Source organism: Pristis pectinata, chromosome 6 (assembly GCF_009764475.1).
Source record: "Pristis pectinata isolate sPriPec2 chromosome 6, sPriPec2.1.pri, whole genome shotgun sequence".
Taxonomy (NCBI): Eukaryota; Metazoa; Chordata; class Chondrichthyes; order Rhinopristiformes; family Pristidae; genus Pristis; species Pristis pectinata.
This window is the reverse complement of record NC_067410.1, coordinates 80,370,337-80,389,535: the sequence shown is the minus strand read 5'-3', so window position 1 is coordinate 80,389,535 and position 19,199 is coordinate 80,370,337. Positions and strand designations below refer to the sequence as shown.

Here is a 19,199-nt window from a genome sequence, read left to right as displayed (position 1 = left end):
GAGCTGGCAACTATGTATACACAACTCTTATTTCAGACAAACGATTTTTTTTCCGCCCCGCTCTGTGATTGACAGAACTCATGGCTGAAACTGCAATCTGTTGCTCGGTTACTGTAGACGCACAAGGCGAAGTTAATACTTTCAGCCGAACTCACCGCGCGTCCGATCGGTTTCCTACTTCCTGACTGCGGCGTTTTAACTGGGTGAGTATGGTGCGGTAAATAGTTTTTAACGTTTATAGGTTATGTGCTAATGTGTGATTTGGGCGTGCGCAGCATCAGATTCATTCCTCTTTCCAAGTAATAGTAATAAACCTTTTAAAGCTTAGGGTAAATGAGAGCGCTGTTTCGTTTACTGCGCCTTTGCAGGTATTGTGGGGTCGACCCGGAATTTAGCATTTTCTTTCGCATTTTAGTGGTTCATTCGCCACCTGGTGCTTCATGTGATTGCGTCTACCTTGGTCTGGCATTTGGAAATGGGGTCAATTCGGATTGCTTGGTGAGTTGAACTAGGTCAGCTGGAAATGGGATTAAATAAGATAAGAAACAGACTTGATGATTACACGATGAGATGGGGGCTTGCCTTTACAAGTTACTTTTAGCTAGACCATTAGTTTAAGGCAGGAAAGTAATGGTTTGATAGGTTCTGAAAGTTACATTTATAGACGTATTTGTTAGTTCCATGAAGTCACCACAGCGTTAAAATTATATAATTTCCTCAAAATAATGTATTTTGTTTTCTTAAAATTTGTGTTCACCAGGATGTACTGTGGTATTTAATGCATTAACTGTATATTTTTGAACATTTCTTCCTGCGCTCAGGCAAGTTACAGAACTTCAACAGAAGTGGGTGTGGTAAAGTGTAAAATTGCTGTTTCCTGCTTTTGGATATTAACGTGGGCGATGACAGTAAAGTAGATCTGTTTATGTGTAAATTGTAATTGAAGACTACTTCCAATTTGATTATATTCAGTGGAAGTCCCTTTGTTACCATGCGATAATGAGGAACACCGCCTGCACATGTGAGAGGAGCTAACATTCATGCGAAAATAAGGACCCAGGAGCACAGTACTTGTACCTGCTGGCAACATTCTTATGTATTCTAGTTCATTTTAAGTTACTTCAGTGTATTATGATCTTATTTGCAGTATAACAATAACAAAACTTTCATTTTGATAATCAATAATAATCCCTAGCCACACATTTTAAGGATAACAAATGTTCTGGAACTATGAGCAGAATTTAAAAACGGGAAAGGCAGGAACAAAGATTATACCATTATGAATCCCATTTTCTTCCATCTTATTCAGACTGACCATCAGTCAACTTAGGTCATATTACTGCATTTGCCTCCAGAAACAAACTGTAACATTTCAAGCAAAGGACGTGGGTGATAGTATATTGACTGAAAATACAATAATTTTGGAGCCAGCGAAACGTCAAATAAACTGAACAGATGTTTGCAAGTAGAAATAAAAGTGTTTCTTAGATACACCTTGCAAAAGGTAAGTCCATAGTTGATGAGTTTAAATCAGCAAGTGCAGATGGTTCACTGCTGGCAGCAATATGAACATCGATGTACAGGTTCCAGTTATATCCATTCATTCTGAACTTTAGTCAAGAGGTCAGAGAGAGCTTACTAGACCCCTCAATCTTTTTATCTGCTGAGCATACCCACTGAGGGGTGAACCTCTTATAACACAGCTAGAATAAGCAACTGCTAACTGAAAGAAGTCACATTCCCACATTGCTGTGAATATCAGCCCTCCCCACAGTAAAAGCACTGAATTAGTACCTGTTGGACGTGATCCATTTTGAACTGGATGTTGTATGGAACCTGCTTGCAAGTCATGAGTATAAATAATATTAGATGGCAAAACTGAAATTCATGCCAAAAGTGGTTTTATATATTCTTAAGTAAAATCTGTGGCAACATTTTAGAAAAATGTTCAAAGTTACAAATGTATTTCTTGAGGGTAATATGTTGGCTGCTTTTTTTGTTAGACTGTTGACAGACATCAAAGTATTTGAAGAATGTCAACTCAGTCACTGGTAGAATCTGAAAAAACAGAAAATGTGCAAGAATGCCGAACACTTGAATCAAATCCCAATGAAATGGAAATGTCAAAAAAAGCTCTGGATAAGCTAGAGGACCAACTTACTGTCGAAGATGTAATGAAATTGCAGGATGTATTCATGGTAGGTTTTATGATAATGTAAGCTCATTGTCATTTGAGATAAACAATCCTGTTGCCAACAAGACAGAACATTTTAAGGTTATATTCTTTCCAAAAGTTATGCTATACTCAGTCATTTATATTTGGATGATGCAACCAGGAAAAATAAGATTGAAGAGAGTGAACAAAAGCGTTTTGATCAAATTTTATGGCAGGCAGGTAGAATATCAGATGATGGATTGCATGTGACCTGTTACTGATCTTTAGAGAGTGGGAGGGAGTGATGCAGAAAACACCAGAATCAGAGGATTAGGTGTTTGAGGGTTGAAGAGCTGTAGGAGATGATGGGAATTAGGTGAAAAGAAATTTTAATCCTTCCAGAGTGAATTTTTGCATTTGAGCCCCTGTAATGGAGAGCCAATAAGCGAAACAGTTCTTTAAATGTATTTCTCAAATGTGAGTTTTTTTAAGAAAACTCTACCTCTACCAGCCTTTCAACACTAAACAGTAGGTTGAAAATGATTCACTTTAAGTCCCCTCTAGTTTTTCTAGCAATTGTCTTAAATCTATTGACCTCCCTGTTTTAGGGAAATTGTTTCATAGCCATTATCTTTTGATCCCCTTGTGAGGGATGGTGGGTAGTTTGGTTATGCAGCACAGCATTTTGAATGTAGAATTGATGGAGTGTAAATGACACGAGTTCAGTAAGAACTCTGTTAGAATAATTAAGTCTGGAGGTAAAAGACACCCAATGAAGTATTCAGTAGCAGATGGATCTGAGTGACATGAGAATAAGAAATGATAGAGGGGGTACGTGATGTATAACTCGGCACAGGTCAGATTGGACGCCAAGGTGTGTTCAGCCTGAAACAATGATTGGAGGAGGACATTGAATCAGTGGGAGGAGTACAGAGTTTTTAAGAGGACCAAAGACATTAGCTGAGGGAAGTAATGATTTATTTTGCACAAGTTCAAAGGAGTGTTCTGTCAGCTTGAAGATAGTCAAGGTATGGTGGATTGTTAATGCCACAAGTCATTAGTATGCATTGGTCTGAAGATAAGGTTTCAGATGGATATAGTACAGTGGAGAAACAGAACAGAAACAAAGATAGATCCTTGTGAGGGTAGACGTTAGAGGAAAGAGACTGGAAGAAGATGATTTGAATGCCATGGGAGAGGCTGAGGATGGATAATTGAACACAGTCACAGGGTTGTCATTCATAATTTAAGTTCCTTTGTAGTTTGGAAAATCTGAATGGATTTTGTTTATAGCATCTTTATTTTCTCAATGTATTTTATTATGTGGCTTTGATATATTTTTCTATCACCCTTTGTCTCCGGGTAGTACCCAAAAAATAGTAGAAGCTGATATTATGTTCATAATTTAAAAGCTTCAATTTGTTACTTGTATACTAAAGAAAAAGTATTTGTTATTTGTATACTAAAGACCAGACTCTAGGATATCCAGAACCTTTAAACCAGTCCAACTATTATATCTTATTTTAATTTTTTTTTGAAGTATTCCTACCTTCAGTTATAGAGTTTGATTGTAATAATTAAACTCTGATTAAGACCTGATAGACTCAAGAGATTAAGTTCCAGTCAAACCAGGGCCAGACCTCTACAAATTCAAATATTAATTTGATTAATATACAAGTATTGGTAATTGATGCAAAAATTTCTGAAACATTTGTTGTATACTACTGGAAGCTTGGACTTGTTGTTAAACATTGCAACCTATCTGCAGCTGTAGTCAGTCTGCACTGTTGATAGGAACGTAATTTTATTTGTGGTGGATGGGATAGAACCTGATCTTCCTAATGTCCTTGAAATTCTATTGTTGGATTTTATATATCTCCTGATCAGGTAAATGGGATTTATGATTAACATTTTACTGGAAGAATGGACATCCAATAATTAAACCTTTGGTTATTAGTAGAGTGGGATCTTGAATAATATGCTTAAATAAAATATGCCACCCAAATCCACAGATCTCTAATCAAGAAGTAAGTACGAGTCCAGGTTGTGTCAAGCTGACACAATTGCTCATAAAACCCCCAAATTGAAAGCAAAGATCAAGCATAGTTAGATAAAATCTTGTTTAAGATAAATTATTGGGAGCAAAGTTATTTCTAGTCATGTGTTCAAATTATTTCTGTCCATTTATTAAATTTCAGGTCTTGTCATTTGAGATTAAATGCTATGCCAATAATATTGCTGATCACTTTGTTAATAAGATGGTTTCTTATGGAAATTAATTTTCTAATTTGGTTGCGGTATTCCTAAGTAGAAGTTGTCTGCTAAGGTTAATAAAAATGGAAATGTTAAAATTGTAACACAGCCTTCAGCTCAGTCAACACAACAGAACTAATTTAATAATAGTGTGCTAACTTATTAACAGCCTATTACTTTAAAACTGCTATGTAATAATTAATGTATATTTAAGATTAATTCAAAATAATCATCATATGAATTTTATTTGTATAAAAAGTATTTATATGCTCTTTCTTCTTTTAGCCACCAAATTTTAAAGAACTTGTGCCAGTTAATAGGAAGACCTTTATCGACAATATGGTCACCGCCCTTGGATGTGGTGTTGAAGAGGAATATGGAGATATGTTTGACCGAATTGATGTTACGGGGGATGGTTTTGTTGATTGGGACAAAGTCACAACATTCATGCTTTTAGGTCATTATGAGAAAGAAGAGCGTGTGAAATCATCACTTGTTCCTCAGTGGAGAGATATTATATTTCTTCCATCACATCAAAAGGAACCCATTCAAAGTATAATCTATCTGAAGAATTCACACCGTTACCTCAGTTTGAGTAAAGATGGTTGGATGAGCATTTGGGGTGAGAATTTAAAGTTGCAGAAAACCTTAAGAGTTGCCACCGATTCTGTGAGGTTGCGGGACCTTTGGGTAACAAGTATGGTCTCCTTAGCAAATGTGAATAAGGTAGGATTACACTTCTGAAATACTGGCTACTTCTGAAATTGTTTGGGGCAAAGGGCATTACTAAGTACTTTCTAAGTCTGTTTGCATAATAGGATGTAATTTATTCTGATTTTATCTGGGATACGGGGGCAGATACATTAGGGACAGTTAAGAGTCTCTTAAATAGCCACATGGATGATAGAAAAATGGAGGGTTATATGGGAGGGAACAGTTAGATAGATCTTAGAGCAGGATAAGATGTCAGCACAACATCGTTAGCCAAAGGACCTCTACTGTGCTGTAATGTTCTATATATAATCTGAACTAAAGCAAAGCAACAGTTCCTCAATTATTTTGCAAAGGATTCATCAGAATGGAAAAGTTTAGCCTTATCTTTTTGGGCCTCTCTGCAGCCTTTGATGCAATGAGCAGCCCATCCTTCTCCAACATCTCTCCTGCTTTGACCAGCTAAATGGGACCTGTTGCACCCAGTTCTACTCTTGTTCATCTAGATGTTGCCAGAACATTTCTTACACTGACTCCTCTTCCCAACTTTCTGCAGTTAGCTTTGGTACCCCTAACATCTTGTTCTTTGTTCCTATTGTCATCACAATGTTCTCTCTGCGAGACATGATCCAAAGACAACTGAAGAGGGCAGGGTAGATAGATACCTTTATTAGTCACATGTACATCGAAACACACAGTGAAATACATCTTTTGTGTAGAGTGTTCTGGGGGCAGCCTGCAAGTGTCGTTACGTTTCTGGTGCCAACATAGCATGTCCACAACTTCCTAACCCTTTGGAATATGGGAGGAGACTGGAGCACCTGGAGGAAACCCATGCAGACATGGGGAGAACTTACAAACTCCTTACAGACATTGGCTGGAATTGAACTCGGGTTGCTGGCACTGTAATAGTGTTATGCTGACCGCTACATTACTGTGCCTGCCCTAGGGAGATAGGGAATGACTACTCAAATTGGAAAGATGTGACTAGTGATGATCCCTAAGGCTCTGTGCTCAGACTGCACCCATCCGCTATATTTATAAGTGAAATAGATGTTGGAATAGAAAGCAACATTTCCAAGTTTGCCAATGACTCAATATATACACTACGTATATATAAATAACACTGGAAGCAAGGAAGATTGAGTAAACTGGCTAAAGTATGGCAATTGATTTTAGTTTGCTGATTGTGAATCCCCTTTAGACCAAAAGGGGTTAGATCATAGACCTATCTAAATAGCGAGAAGTTAGATGTGGTGGTCTAGAGATTTGGGGTTCTTTGTACATAGTTCATTAAAATGTCATTGGGGGTGGGTGGGCAGATACAGAAGATTAAAAACGGCTAATGGAATTCTAGCCTTTAACATTTTTAAGATATCTTTATTCGTCACATTGAAACAGACAGTGAAATATATCCTTTTGCATAGTGTTCTGGGGGCAGTCCGCAAGTGTCGCCACGCTTCTGGCGCCAACATAGCATGCCCACAATTTCCTAACTTGTACGTCTTTGGAATGTGGGAGAAAACTGGAGCACCTGGAAGAAACCCACGCAGACGCGGGGAGAATGTACAAACTCCTTACAGACAGTGGCCAGAATTGAACCTGGGTCGCTGGTGCTGTAAAGCATTATGCTAACCGCTATACTACCGTGCCTGCCCGGTCCTTTATATCTCACGGACCAGAATATGAGGGATTGAGGTTAAACTATAGCAAAGCAAAGTGCTGTCTAGAGTACTGTGAACTGCATTACGTCTTGGGTTGGATGTATTGGCTTTGGAGAGAATATAACTTTACCAGGGTGTTACCAGAAGTTTAATATTAGATTACAAGGAAAGATTACATAAACTGGTTTGTACTGAATGATAGCATCTTTTTGTTAAGGAGTATGGAGGAAACAAGTACATACAGTATGTATGTGTATATAGTGATATCACAGCTCCACTGTGAATGATGGAACAGAGTTGAAGGATAAATGGTCTACTGCTGTTCCAATGTCCCTTTTGTATTTCCTAGTGTTAAGAAGGTGGCGGGGAAATTTGATTTTTCTGGAGGTAACTAATAGATTAAAAAAAAGACCGGGAGGCTTAGTCCAGAATTTTAGGAATGAAGCTGAGAAATATTTCCTTATGCCTGGTAGATATTTGGATCTCTTTCACAAATGGCAAGAGTTGAGAGGTCTGTTTCAAATTTTAAATCGGGACTGACAGGTAACCATTGGTATTAAGGGAATATGGGGGAAAATGCAAGTTTATGAAGTTAGGTTATGGATCAAGCATAATTTTATTAAATGGTTGAACAGATCTGAATACCCAAGTAGTTTTTTAGTGTCCTATGAACAATGCTGATCCATTGTGTTTGCTGAAATATTAATAGTAACTGCATGTCAAAAGTTTATTGTCAATTGAGAAACATTTGGGTGCAGTGTACATCCAGTTCTTTCTTTAAATTGATATTAAATTTGGATTAGTTTCAGTTGTGACATAATTATTCATTACTATGGAGACACAATATTCATTACTATGTTTTGTTTTTAAACTCTGTCACAAGCTACAAATAAAATCATTTCATGTTCTTTTTTTTAAGGTAGCTGTTGCATTTACCAGTAAGGAGATTTGCTTCTATGATCTTAATTCCAAAGAAGAATTTTCCTGCCAATATAAACTTCACGGACTATACAACACTTTGATCTGTATGCACTATTGGTATAACCCAGAAGATGGAAATGAAGCAATTCTCAGCTTTGGTGATGTTTGTGGAGAAGTAAGTTGAAGTAATCACTAATGATTGTAGGCATTTGTTCTTGTGCGTTTAGTTTAAGATTTTTGCTATCTATTCACTTGTTTGTTTGCTACTGATAATTTAGCTTTCCTATCCACCAATTTCTCTTTTAAGCCAAGATGCAAAATGATTTTGGTATCACTAAGCTGAAGAACCTATGACATCTCAGATTTCACGTCAAAACCTTGAGGAAAAAAAAAATTGCTAAAAGAGCCGATACCACCCTAAGACATTTTCATTGAATCCAGGTTTATTTTGAACCATTTTTTTTTCACAGAGAGTGTTAAATGTCTGGAACACGCTGCCAGGGGAAGTAGTGGAAGCAGATATGTTAGCAACATTTGAGGCATTTAGATTGGCACATGAACAGGCAGGGAAAGGAGGAATATAGATCATGTGTGGGCAGATGGAATTAGTTTGGGATTGGCATCATGGTCAGTACAGACGTTGTGGGCTGAAGGGTTCTAAACAAATTTAACAGAAATTTACCAAATCCATATAATCACCTATGAGCTATTACATTTCATTTAATTGTCATTAAATGCTTTCCTATCCTTGTTAATGTTGGGATTTAGCCAGTGTTTAGGAAGCAGAGATCTGTCTGTGCTCCTGTTTATGTCCAGCTCTCCACTTTACTCAACAACAACTGGGTACAAGGGTGCAGTATGACCTGGATCACCTGTGGTGCACTGTTTTGTGCAGGTACTATTCTCAAACCATATGTATTCTCATAATACTGTATTACAGTAATGCATCGTCAGCAGTTAAGTGAAAGGTTGTGAATATTTTCATGTTCAAAGTTAGTTTCAATAAAGTTCTTTTAGAGTTAAGGGAGCTTACTGCAAAGCCATTGTGCCATTGTATTCTTTATGTATCATAAATTCCCTGTGGTAATCTCCTTTAGGATTATGTTCTTTAAAATTTATAATGGACTCTTTTCTCTTGCAGGTTAATGCTATCTGTTTTACCGCAGCTTTAATTTCACTTTTTGAGAGACCAGCCAGTTCAACAGATGAGCAAGAGACAGCCATTACTATTAGCTGGCAGGAGCTGGTTAAGGGAAGTCACAAGTGTTGCTTCACCTTAAACCACAAGGAACACAGTAAAGAATGGGTCAGGCAAGGTACATGGGGTAGAATTTCTGCCTTGGTTTTAAACTACGATTAGGTATGTTGTACTAGTTTCTTGGAATAAGGGTGTGGTTTTTGCTCAATACTTGCGTGATTGCAAATGTAAAACCTTCCATGTAGCAGCAGAATTAAGCAGCCTTTTAGAATATAAGTGCTTATTATTTCCAGTAATAAAAATCCATACTATACGTAAAAGTGGTAACCTGTTGCATTTTTATTAGGACAGTTGAAATTATAATAATTGCTATTATTATTTTAAGATGAGCAGTTTTGATGGAGGGGCCAAATCTACCCAAAGTGTCCAGGAAGCAATTATTGTTTCTGAACTTCAGTGAGGAACAATGTGCAAGACACAAGTGTTTCAACAAGGAAAGCTTAATTGAAAACTGATATCTGCAGTGGCCATACCCCAACTTCTGGGTAGAATAAAGACTATGCTATTAAGATGACTATGACCATGTTTATGTGCTGTGTTTCGTTTAGATTGGAGCTGAAATATTTGCAACATCTCATAGCTTGTCATCTATCTCCAGATAGGAGAGGTCTTTGAAACTTTCTTTTGAAGTGAGGGGTCTACATTTTATTCTTTTGCTGGGCACTATCAGGTAGTGAGAACCAAGGATTTGCTTAGATTGCAAGATGGTGTAGGATGCCTTTAACTTATGCATTACCTTGCATGTATTGGAATGGAGAGGAATCCAGCTCCCTCAGCCTGTGGCTGGGATGCTACTAAAAACAGTGATGATGTTTGTAGATAATTCCATGTTAAATTCTATTCACATCTCCTCAGCAAATGATTCAGCCCACATCTGCATGCAGCAAGACCAAGCCAACATCGGGCATGGGTTGATAAGTGGGAAGTAATATTTGCACTACAAAATTGCTGGGCAATAACCATTTCCAACAAGAGAGAACCTAACCACCTATCTTTGACATTACGTGGCATTAGCATCATTGTATTTCCCATCACCAAGACCCATTCAATTGAAACTTAACAGAACTAGCCACATAAATACCATGGCTGCAAGGGTGAGTCAAAAGATGGGTATCTTTGCAAGTGGCTCACCTCCTCACACCTCAATGTCTTTCTACCATCTACAAGGCACAAATCAGGAGCTTGATGAAATAATCACTTAAGTGGATGAGTGCAGAACCAACAACCCTCAAGAAGCTCAACATTATCCAGGACAAAGTAGTCCATTTGACTGACACCCCATGACCTATGCAAGGGGGCATTTATTCTCTCCACCATTGGCGTACAATGGCTATAATGTGTACAATCTACAAAATGCATAGCAGTTCATCACCCAGGCTTCTCTGACAGCAAATCTCAAACCCATGATCTTTGCAACCAAGGAGGAAGAGGGGAGTGTGGGAACACCTCCATCTGCTGATTCTCCTCCAAGCTGAGCATCTTTCTGATTTGTAAATACATTGTTGGTCCTTGATCATCACTGGGTTTACATCTGTAACTCCTGCTCTAACACCCTTATGGGAGTATCTTCAGCAGGACTACAGCCATTTAGGAAGGTGGCTCATCACCACCATCTCATGGTCAATTAACGATTAGATACAGGAGCCTGAGAGGACATACCACCAGGCTCAAGGACAGCTTATCCCATGGTGATAAGACTATTGAATGGTTCCTTATACGACAAGATGGACTCTTGACCTCACAATCAACCTTGTTATGATCTTGCACCTTATTGTCTACCTGCAATGCACTTCCCTGTAGCTGTGACACTTTACTCTGTATTCTGTTATTGTTTTTACCCTGTACTACCTCAATGCACTCTGTACTACCTCAATGCATTGTGTAATGAATTGATCTGTACAAATGGTATGGAAGACAAGTTTTTTCACTGTACCTCGATACATGTGACAATGATAAACCAATACCAATATCAATAAATGCTGCACCACCTGAAAGTAAATGCTCCCAAGAAATTGTTTACACCCCCTATCTTACTTGAATAAAACCTTTGTTATGCATTTTGGGCGGGTGCAGGTCTAACTCTAAACAACTGTCAGCCAGAATATCACTCCTGCTCTCTGGGTTTGTCCAATTCCATTGCAACCTTATAGAGAGCCTCAAAGATCCCTGGACATTGCAGTTAATTCCTGTCCCTTTTCCCAATCTTCATATCTAGGGAGAAATGGCAAGATAATTTTCCCTTTTGGTGATTCTTCAAATTAAAGGAACCACTATGTAGTTGGCATCTGGCACCATCTGGTTCTAAGCAATGAATATTCTTACCTGTATTTAATGCATGCAATGCTAATGCTTAATTGCTTTTGTTCTCCAGTGAGTTACTGTTCTAATTTGGAGGCTTTCATTTCTTGTGCTACTACTAACTTGAACACAATAGTCCTGGGCTGGAAAGAAAAAGGAACAACTACACTTAAAGTCACTGCTTGCCATGTTACTGAAGGTGTTAATGCATTTGATTACCACCCTGGGCTCAATTTAATTGGTAAGTGAGTTTGTGTTTTTCTGTCCTCAAAACCATCTGAATGTAAAGCTCTGCATGCTTGTGTTATAGCAGAATGCAATTAAGTAATTTACTAATATAAACCTGTCAGATTCAAATCATTGAGCTCTTGAACTGGTTTGAAGCATTGGAATAAGATTTAGTCCATGAGAGAAGATAGAAGAAAAATCCAAAATACAATTATCCCTTTACTTCTGTCATGCATTTTGTGTTACATAATAGAATGGCACTGGCAGAATTTTGGGAGCAACTTTAACTGTTCTTTCATGCTATCTTAAAGTATTATCAAATACTTATTGAATAAAATTAATTTTAAACATCATTAAAAGCTTGAATAACTTGAGTTTAGTTGTTTTTGGAAGACCAATTTTACATCAAATTTTGGGCATATTTTCTTAGATTGCACTGCACTATCACAGTGGTCTGCAATGGTGTGATCGGATTTGGGGCCTGTGTTTGCCAAATGTATTAAGGCATGGATCATATCAGGGACATGGAATAATTATATAGTTTTCCAATAGGGTTTGTCCACTTTGTAAATGAAGATTGGCAGAATCCAAGAAAATTTTTAAAGAATGAAAGCTTACATCCAAACCAGTTTACATCTTCGGTCTATGATACTCTTATTTATAACTATACTGGGTTTCCACCATGATCTTTGTTAGAGCAGAGGAAAGATCCTCAAAGACTTCTGGACCTGATTATTTTCTAGTAACTGCTAAAGTTTGAAGTTAGGGTGGGATTTAGCTGTAATGTTTTCAAGAATCAGATACTTTGTTGGTACACCCTTTATCTGAGGCATGACTGCTTGGTTATGATGTTGAGGCTCAAATGTAAATTGGTATTTTTAGATAGATCATGGAATAATTGTATTTCTTAAATGAACTTTGGCATTTGTGGAAACGGCACCACATGGTATGTTACATCTCAAATGATTTACAAAATTAGGCTGGGTTTGTATACAGTTGAACTTGATTTATTGAAGAGTTCCCTTTATTAAAAAAACACTGCTAGCTTTAAAATATTGTACTAATATGCAATAAAGTGATTTTTTTTCAGCGTTGTAGACTATAGTTCTTATGATAAAACTGCATTTTTTCCCATTAGCTTCTGCTGCTTTAGATCATCATGTCTATCTCTGGAACCCTTATGTCATGTCTAAGCCCAATGGAGTTTTACGAGGTCACCTAGCTAGTGTAATAGCTGTACAATTTAGTATGTCACGAAGACAACTCTTTAGTTTTTCGAAGGACAAGGTGAGAGTAATTTTCTTTTGGTATACTCACAAATATATTAAATAAAAAGAAATGTACAGTCCAAAACCAAAATATTACAGGTGCTAGAATTCAGAGTTAAAAACAGAAAATGTTGGATATTTTCAGCTGATGAGCAGAATCTGTGAAGAGTGAACCAGCGTTAACATTGCAGGTCAATGGCCTTTTACAAGGATTAGTTGCTTTATAACATTTTCCAACATGGTCTTCAGAAATTACTTTGGAAAAAGTTAAGTAGTAATCTCTGCAATGGTGAAACCAAAATCTAAACTTAAATAGAATGGTATGAGAAGAATGGGCAAGATCAGTATCTGTATGGAGTTATACAGCTTGGAAACGGGCCCTTAAGCTCACCAAGCCACGCTGACCTTCAAACACCCACTTACATTAATCCCTTTTTTCATTCTCCCCATATTCTCGTCAACTCCTCCCAGATTGTATCAACCATTGACACACACACAAGCCATTTACAACGGTCAATTAACTTGCCAACCTGCACATGTTTGGGTTGTGGGAGGAAACCAGAGCACCCAGAGGAAGCCCATGCAGTCAAAGGGAGAATGTGCAAATTCCACATAGACAGTACCTGAACTTGAATCAGAGTGAGGCAGTGACTCTATCAGATGTGCTACTGTGCCACTCATTTGTGTTCATGTGAATTATGTTTAAACATTAAACAAAAAAGAACTGTTAAACATTGTTGTGAACTTTATGCCTTAGAATAATCACTTAAAACCATTGTAGGTTTTGCGAATTTGGGACATGCACCATCAGCTCTGTGTCCAGCGGCTTGCCGGTATATTTCCAAAGTCCCTGGAATTCCAAACAATTTTGTATTTTAATGAACCCTTTGGTCATCTCTTCACCACTTTCAACAATCAGCTGACACTGTTAGAGATGAAACAGGACGTTGGCAATTGTGTAACAAGTCATGAAAAACCAGTTACCTGTGTGCTTTATAATTCTCATTTCAAACAGGTGAGTGAAACTAGGAATAGAACAATAATATTTTTGATAACGTTTCAGGTTGCCAATAGCATAAGCTTTCTTAATGGTGATATGTGTAAAATCAATATTGCTAACTGCTGAAGTTGTAATTAGAACAAACACCACACATGCACTCATAAACATAAAATTTCAGTTGTTAACAAAAAAATTAAATTGTTTAATATTTCAGAAATAGAAGGATGCAATGTGACTGGCAATAAATGGAATAAGTTACTTGTAAGGGGTTACCAACCTCAGTGGCCACAAAGGTGGTTGATAATTGGCATGGAAAATTGAATTCTGCCTCAAACACAGGCAAACCTGTGAGGCTGAGTGGAAAAAGTGTCACTCTAACTTTGGCTCACATCATTGCTAAACATGAGAGCTTTTGATAAGAACACAATATGTTTAAAATATTTTGGCGTTACTTTGTATGTTTCTTGTGAAAACATCCATTTAATTTGCCAAAAAATAAATAATAAATGCTTTAAAAGTATTCAGGTTAAGAAAATTTTGTACCTAATTTGAAATTTCTGCACTTCTGAGAAATACTACTTTCCACCTCAATAATATGTAATGCTTAGTTTTGTACACAAGTAGTGGATGATACTTCAACGTATGTCATGCAATTCTGGACAGAAAAAACTTCACACCTCATTACCATTCTTTTACTCCTTTTGCCTCAATATTTCTGTTTCCACTCATTGATAAGATATTAATCAACATCCTAATAAACAATAAACATGCCATCTCACATATTTTTGATCCCAATGGAATAAAGACTTAATAGTCAGCATCCTACTGTTATGCATTGCTTTTCTTGATCTCAACACAGTACAAGTCCTTATCTTTTAACTTTCACAATCCTTTTACAATCACCTGGCTTTTAAAATGCAGTTTGGTTTTAGATGAAGAGTACTTTCTAATTTGCCTTGTTTTTTCTTTTACCATTTTTATATGAGATTCTATCCTGTACTTGGAAGTTCTTCTTTGGTGCTTTATTTCAATATGAAAGGTGAATATTGTTCTTTCTTTACAGGTTATCAGTTCAGATGTTGGATCTACAGTAACCATCTGGATGATTGAAACTGGTCAAAAAATAAAACAATTTACTGGGTGTCACGGCAATTCTGAGATCACAACTATGGCACTAAATGACACTGAGACTAGATTATTCACTGCAAGTGTTGATGGAACAGTGAAGGTAAGGTTCATGGTATAAATCACATGTATTATGCTTAAGATTATATTGTAAAGAACTTATAAAGAACTTACAATTTACTTTTAATTAGAGCAAGGTGAATTGTGGTCCAATGATCAAAATGCAGGACAGTCAATTGCAATAAACCACTTATCAGATTTTCCAGTATTTGCAGTTTTTTGATTTTGACCTAAGGCTTGGAAAACCTCCTTCAGCACTACACAAAATACGACTGGAAAAACATCACCACTTATTCCATTGTAAATGCTAATTCCCAGCTTTTTTCTCAGGCCCTCCATCCATCATGGTTTCTCTGTTGGTTTTGTATTATTAGATTACTCACCTGCCTATATTTTGCACGCTATCCCAGCCCCTTCCTCCATCCGTTCAAGGCAAACTTTGTAGTTACTTCAGCCTTATTTTTAGCCCCAGAAGGACCAAGGAATTTCCAGGGCTTCCAGGACCTCTCTGTCTATCCTCATTTAAATCCGCACATTTAATGCAAGTGAAAAGCAATAAACTGCAGGTGCTTGAAATCTGAAATAAAATCAGGACGTACTAGTACTACTCTGCAGGTCAGGCAGCATCTGTGTGAAGAGCTAATTTAATGCTTCTGGTGAGTGACCTTTCAACAGAACTGGGAAAAATTCAAAACATGTTTTTAGTTGTGCAGAACAAAAGGAATGTCTGAGATCAGGTGGAGTCTAAGAGGGATCGAATGACAGAAAATGTGGCAATATTGATGGAGAGGCAGATAGAAGTTTATTAATCACTACTGATCTGTCTGTGGAGATGTAAATGTGAGATGAATGGGGATAAGAGAGAGAGGAAAAATGTTGAAATTGTGAGATGCAGAACACACCTTCCCCTCCCCTCTCAGCAGTCCAAAGGGACCATTCCCTCTGTGACTCTATGGTTCACTCTTCCATCTCCACCAACACCAATTCTCACTTCACCTTTCCATGCAACCACAGGAGATACAGCATCTGCCCTTTTAATTCTTCTCTTTGTGCCATTTGGGGATCCAGGGGCTCTTTTGAGTTGAAGCGATTCACTTGTACTTCTGGTTTGATACACTGCATTTGGTGCTCTCAATGTAGACCCCTCTACAGTGGAGAAACCAAATACAATTAAGTGATCACCTTGTAGAACATCTCCATTCAATCTCTAAGGGAGACCTTGAGCTTGTGGTTGGCTGCCATCTTGATTCTTCATCCCACTCACAATCAGATCTCGCTAACTTTTCTATCTTACACTGTTCCAACAAAGTCAAAATTAAGGTCAAAGAACAGCATCTCATTTGACTGACCATATTACAGCACTTAGGACTCAACTTCAATAACTTCAGTAACACCAACCTTTCCAGTTTGATAGAATGGACCTGTTTGATCATAAGTTCATTAACTTGTAACATTAACTCGGGTTTTCTCTCTCCACAAGTACTGCCTGCTGAGTGTTTCTAGTTTTCACTTTTACATTTAATGTTCTGCATTATTTTTCTCTCTCCCACTCAGTCCTCACTCATCACCTTCTATCTACATCTCCTCCAGAAAGATCAGCTGTTATTAACAAGTTTTTATCAGCCTCTAAATTGCCGCCTGCGCTGTATGTGTCATAAAACCTCCCTTAATCTCCACTGTCTATGAACTTAAAGCGTTCGGTTTCTAACTTGACCTAGTTCTTGATGAAAGGTAATCAACCTGAAGTATAAACTCTATTTTTCTCTCCGAGTTTGCTGACTAATCCACCATTTTCTGTTTAATATTCCCCTGAAATCATCCTCTTTGACTTCCCCAGATATTCTTGTATGTGACTCTTTTGCTAATTTGATAAAACTCTTGTGAAGTGTCTTTGGATGCTTTTGCTAAAGGGACTAAATAAATAGCAGTTGTTGCACTTAAGCTAAACTTTTAATGAATGACACCAATTGACTCATCGAAGCCAATGGAATTTCAAAAAGGAACACCTGTGTCATTGTATTTCAAAACTTCAGCTAATAAATTCATATAATGTGAAATATATTATTCCCTTAAGTCGTATATTGAATGGTTGAGCACTATTGAATGGTTCTCTTGTACGTTGAGATGGACTCTTGACCTCACAATCTACCTTGTTGTGACCTTGCACCTTATTGTCTATCTGCAATGCACTTCCCTGTAGCTGTGACATTTTACTCTGTACTCTGTTATTGTTTTTTTACCTTTACTACCTCAATGCACTCCTTACTAACTCAATGTATCTGCACTGTGTAATGAATTGATCTGTACGAATGGTATGCAAGACAAGTTTTTCACTGTACCTCGGTACAAGTGACAATAATAAACCAATACCAATATTTTTATTGGCAGATTTGGGATTTCAATGGGCACTGTCATCATAAACTGAATGCAGGACGGGACCAAGCCGCTGAGATCTCCCAGATCCTGATACTGAAAAGGAGTATATTGATTCTTGGTTGGGAAAGGTATATTATAATCAAATAGTAAAGTCAATGAATATACAGTATGCAAATGGTGTTCCAGAGATCAAAATACTTTTACTGCTTTTTTTTTTTAAAATTGCTTTTGAGTTTAAGGTTAAAAATTGTTTTGTACTTTCAGTTAGCTTTAACCATTTTGCATCACAGTGAGTTGTTACCGTGCTGAGCTGCCCTGAGATCATTGTTCCTCTGACATTGCTGCTTCCTGCATAACCCGGGTGCAGTCTTCCATGATAAACCTGGCTCCCAGTGCAGTGGCAAGCCAGCACAGTGCAGTGCCTCTCACAGTGCAAATAGCTGGCTGAGCTGACAGAACGGCTTTGATAGTTGATGATGGTCCATCCCCAAGCTCATCTCTATCTGAAATATTACTATTATTTCTATGTCTTGGACATTTACAAGCTTTCAAAATCATCCAGGAACTGCTTTATGGGGAAAAAAAAAGTTTAAAAAAAAAATAAGCAAGACTAATACAACACACACACTAAATAGAAAGCATTTAACCTAACTCAAAACATAAAAAGGTCTGCTCACCTTTCTCTCAGCTGTTGATTTCTCCCATTCTAATGCAACTGTTGTGCTTGTGCCCATTATCCTAGCATGGCCTCTGCTGTCAGAATTGTCAGCCTGAGAAATTCTGCAGAAGTTAGAGCTGTGCCAGTGAACTCAACTGGTGCAACACATGTCCCAGGGTCTGTACTTTGTGCTTCAGCTTATGCCTAGGAATATTATAGTTACGGCCTTATCTGCTGGCAGGTCCAGTGGATCTGGGCAGATTTTGGAGTCCAGCATACTATTCATGGTGGGAAATATGCAATGATAGGTCCTCACAAATCAGGTGTAGATATTCTTCGATTGTTAGAACAAGATCATTGCTAACTTTAAAATTTGTAGAATTGCTCTATTTTAATATTTTTCTCTTCCAGCACAATTACTGTATTCAGAATGGACACCCTCACCGAGTTCCTTGTTCAACCTTCAGAATGGAAGGGGAAGGCACAACACCACAATGACATCCTTTGTGCAGCATTTTTACCACCTCAAACACTTGCAACAGGTTTACCGTTTCATTAAATTTTACATATCAAAGCAATAATGATTTTCAGCTCATCCAACTCATGGTATTATTCATAGATTGCAAATCTGATCAACATTGTCAATAATACAGTGGCTATTTGAATCAAATTTGAAAAATTAATGTGCATTTAAATTATTATTTCTTATCATAACTTCTAATACATATGCTATGAAAACATTATTTTTCTCTGCAGCCAATCTGTGTTCAGTTTTCTGAGTTTGTGTAAATGTGGATTGACAGATCAGATCAGAATAAAATGTGATTTGAGATTACTACTCACTGCAATTCAAATAAGGAGGAGTAACCAGTAAAAATAATGCAAATTAAACGTATAACGTGCCACACATACATAAACGAGCTCAGATATTATGCAATATTCCCCAGTGCCAATAGTATTCATTAAACTTAGGCTGAAGATCTTGTGAAGAGTGAGACCTTAAGCCAAAGACAGCTCTTCTCCCAGGTGGACACAAAAAAATCTTTTAACAGTATTTGAAAGAAGAGTGAAGAACTAGCCACTGTCTATCTTTCAATAGAAATCAGAATCAGATTTATTATCACTGATGTGAAATTTGTTGAATTTTGTGAAACTTGATTGAAAAATCACTAAATACAAGTTATCTAGTCATTGTTGCTTTCTGCTTGTGAGAACTTGCTGTGT

At 37.4% G+C, this 19,199-nt stretch overlaps 1 protein-coding gene across 1 annotated transcript in view; it reads left to right on the top strand.

Annotated features, from left to right (window-relative positions):
• The first annotated feature begins 120 nt into the window (after window positions 1-120).
• The window catches only part of LOC127571867 (WD repeat-containing protein 49-like), a 38,968-nt gene continuing 19,889 nt past the window's right edge, over window positions 121-19,199 (top strand). Inside the window, exons 1-11 of the mRNA XM_052018612.1 lie at window positions 121-203; window positions 2,004-2,198; window positions 4,694-5,134; window positions 7,703-7,879; window positions 8,846-9,020; window positions 11,334-11,501; window positions 12,627-12,775; window positions 13,538-13,771; window positions 14,820-14,984; window positions 17,330-17,445; window positions 18,387-18,517. Coding sequence (XP_051874572.1) covers window positions 2,034-2,198; window positions 4,694-5,134; window positions 7,703-7,879; window positions 8,846-9,020; window positions 11,334-11,501; window positions 12,627-12,775; window positions 13,538-13,771; window positions 14,820-14,984; window positions 17,330-17,445; window positions 18,387-18,517 — 1,921 coding nt within the window. The 5' untranslated portion in view covers window positions 121-203; window positions 2,004-2,033. The remainder of the gene's footprint in view (window positions 204-2,003; window positions 2,199-4,693; window positions 5,135-7,702; window positions 7,880-8,845; window positions 9,021-11,333; window positions 11,502-12,626; window positions 12,776-13,537; window positions 13,772-14,819; window positions 14,985-17,329; window positions 17,446-18,386; window positions 18,518-19,199) is intronic.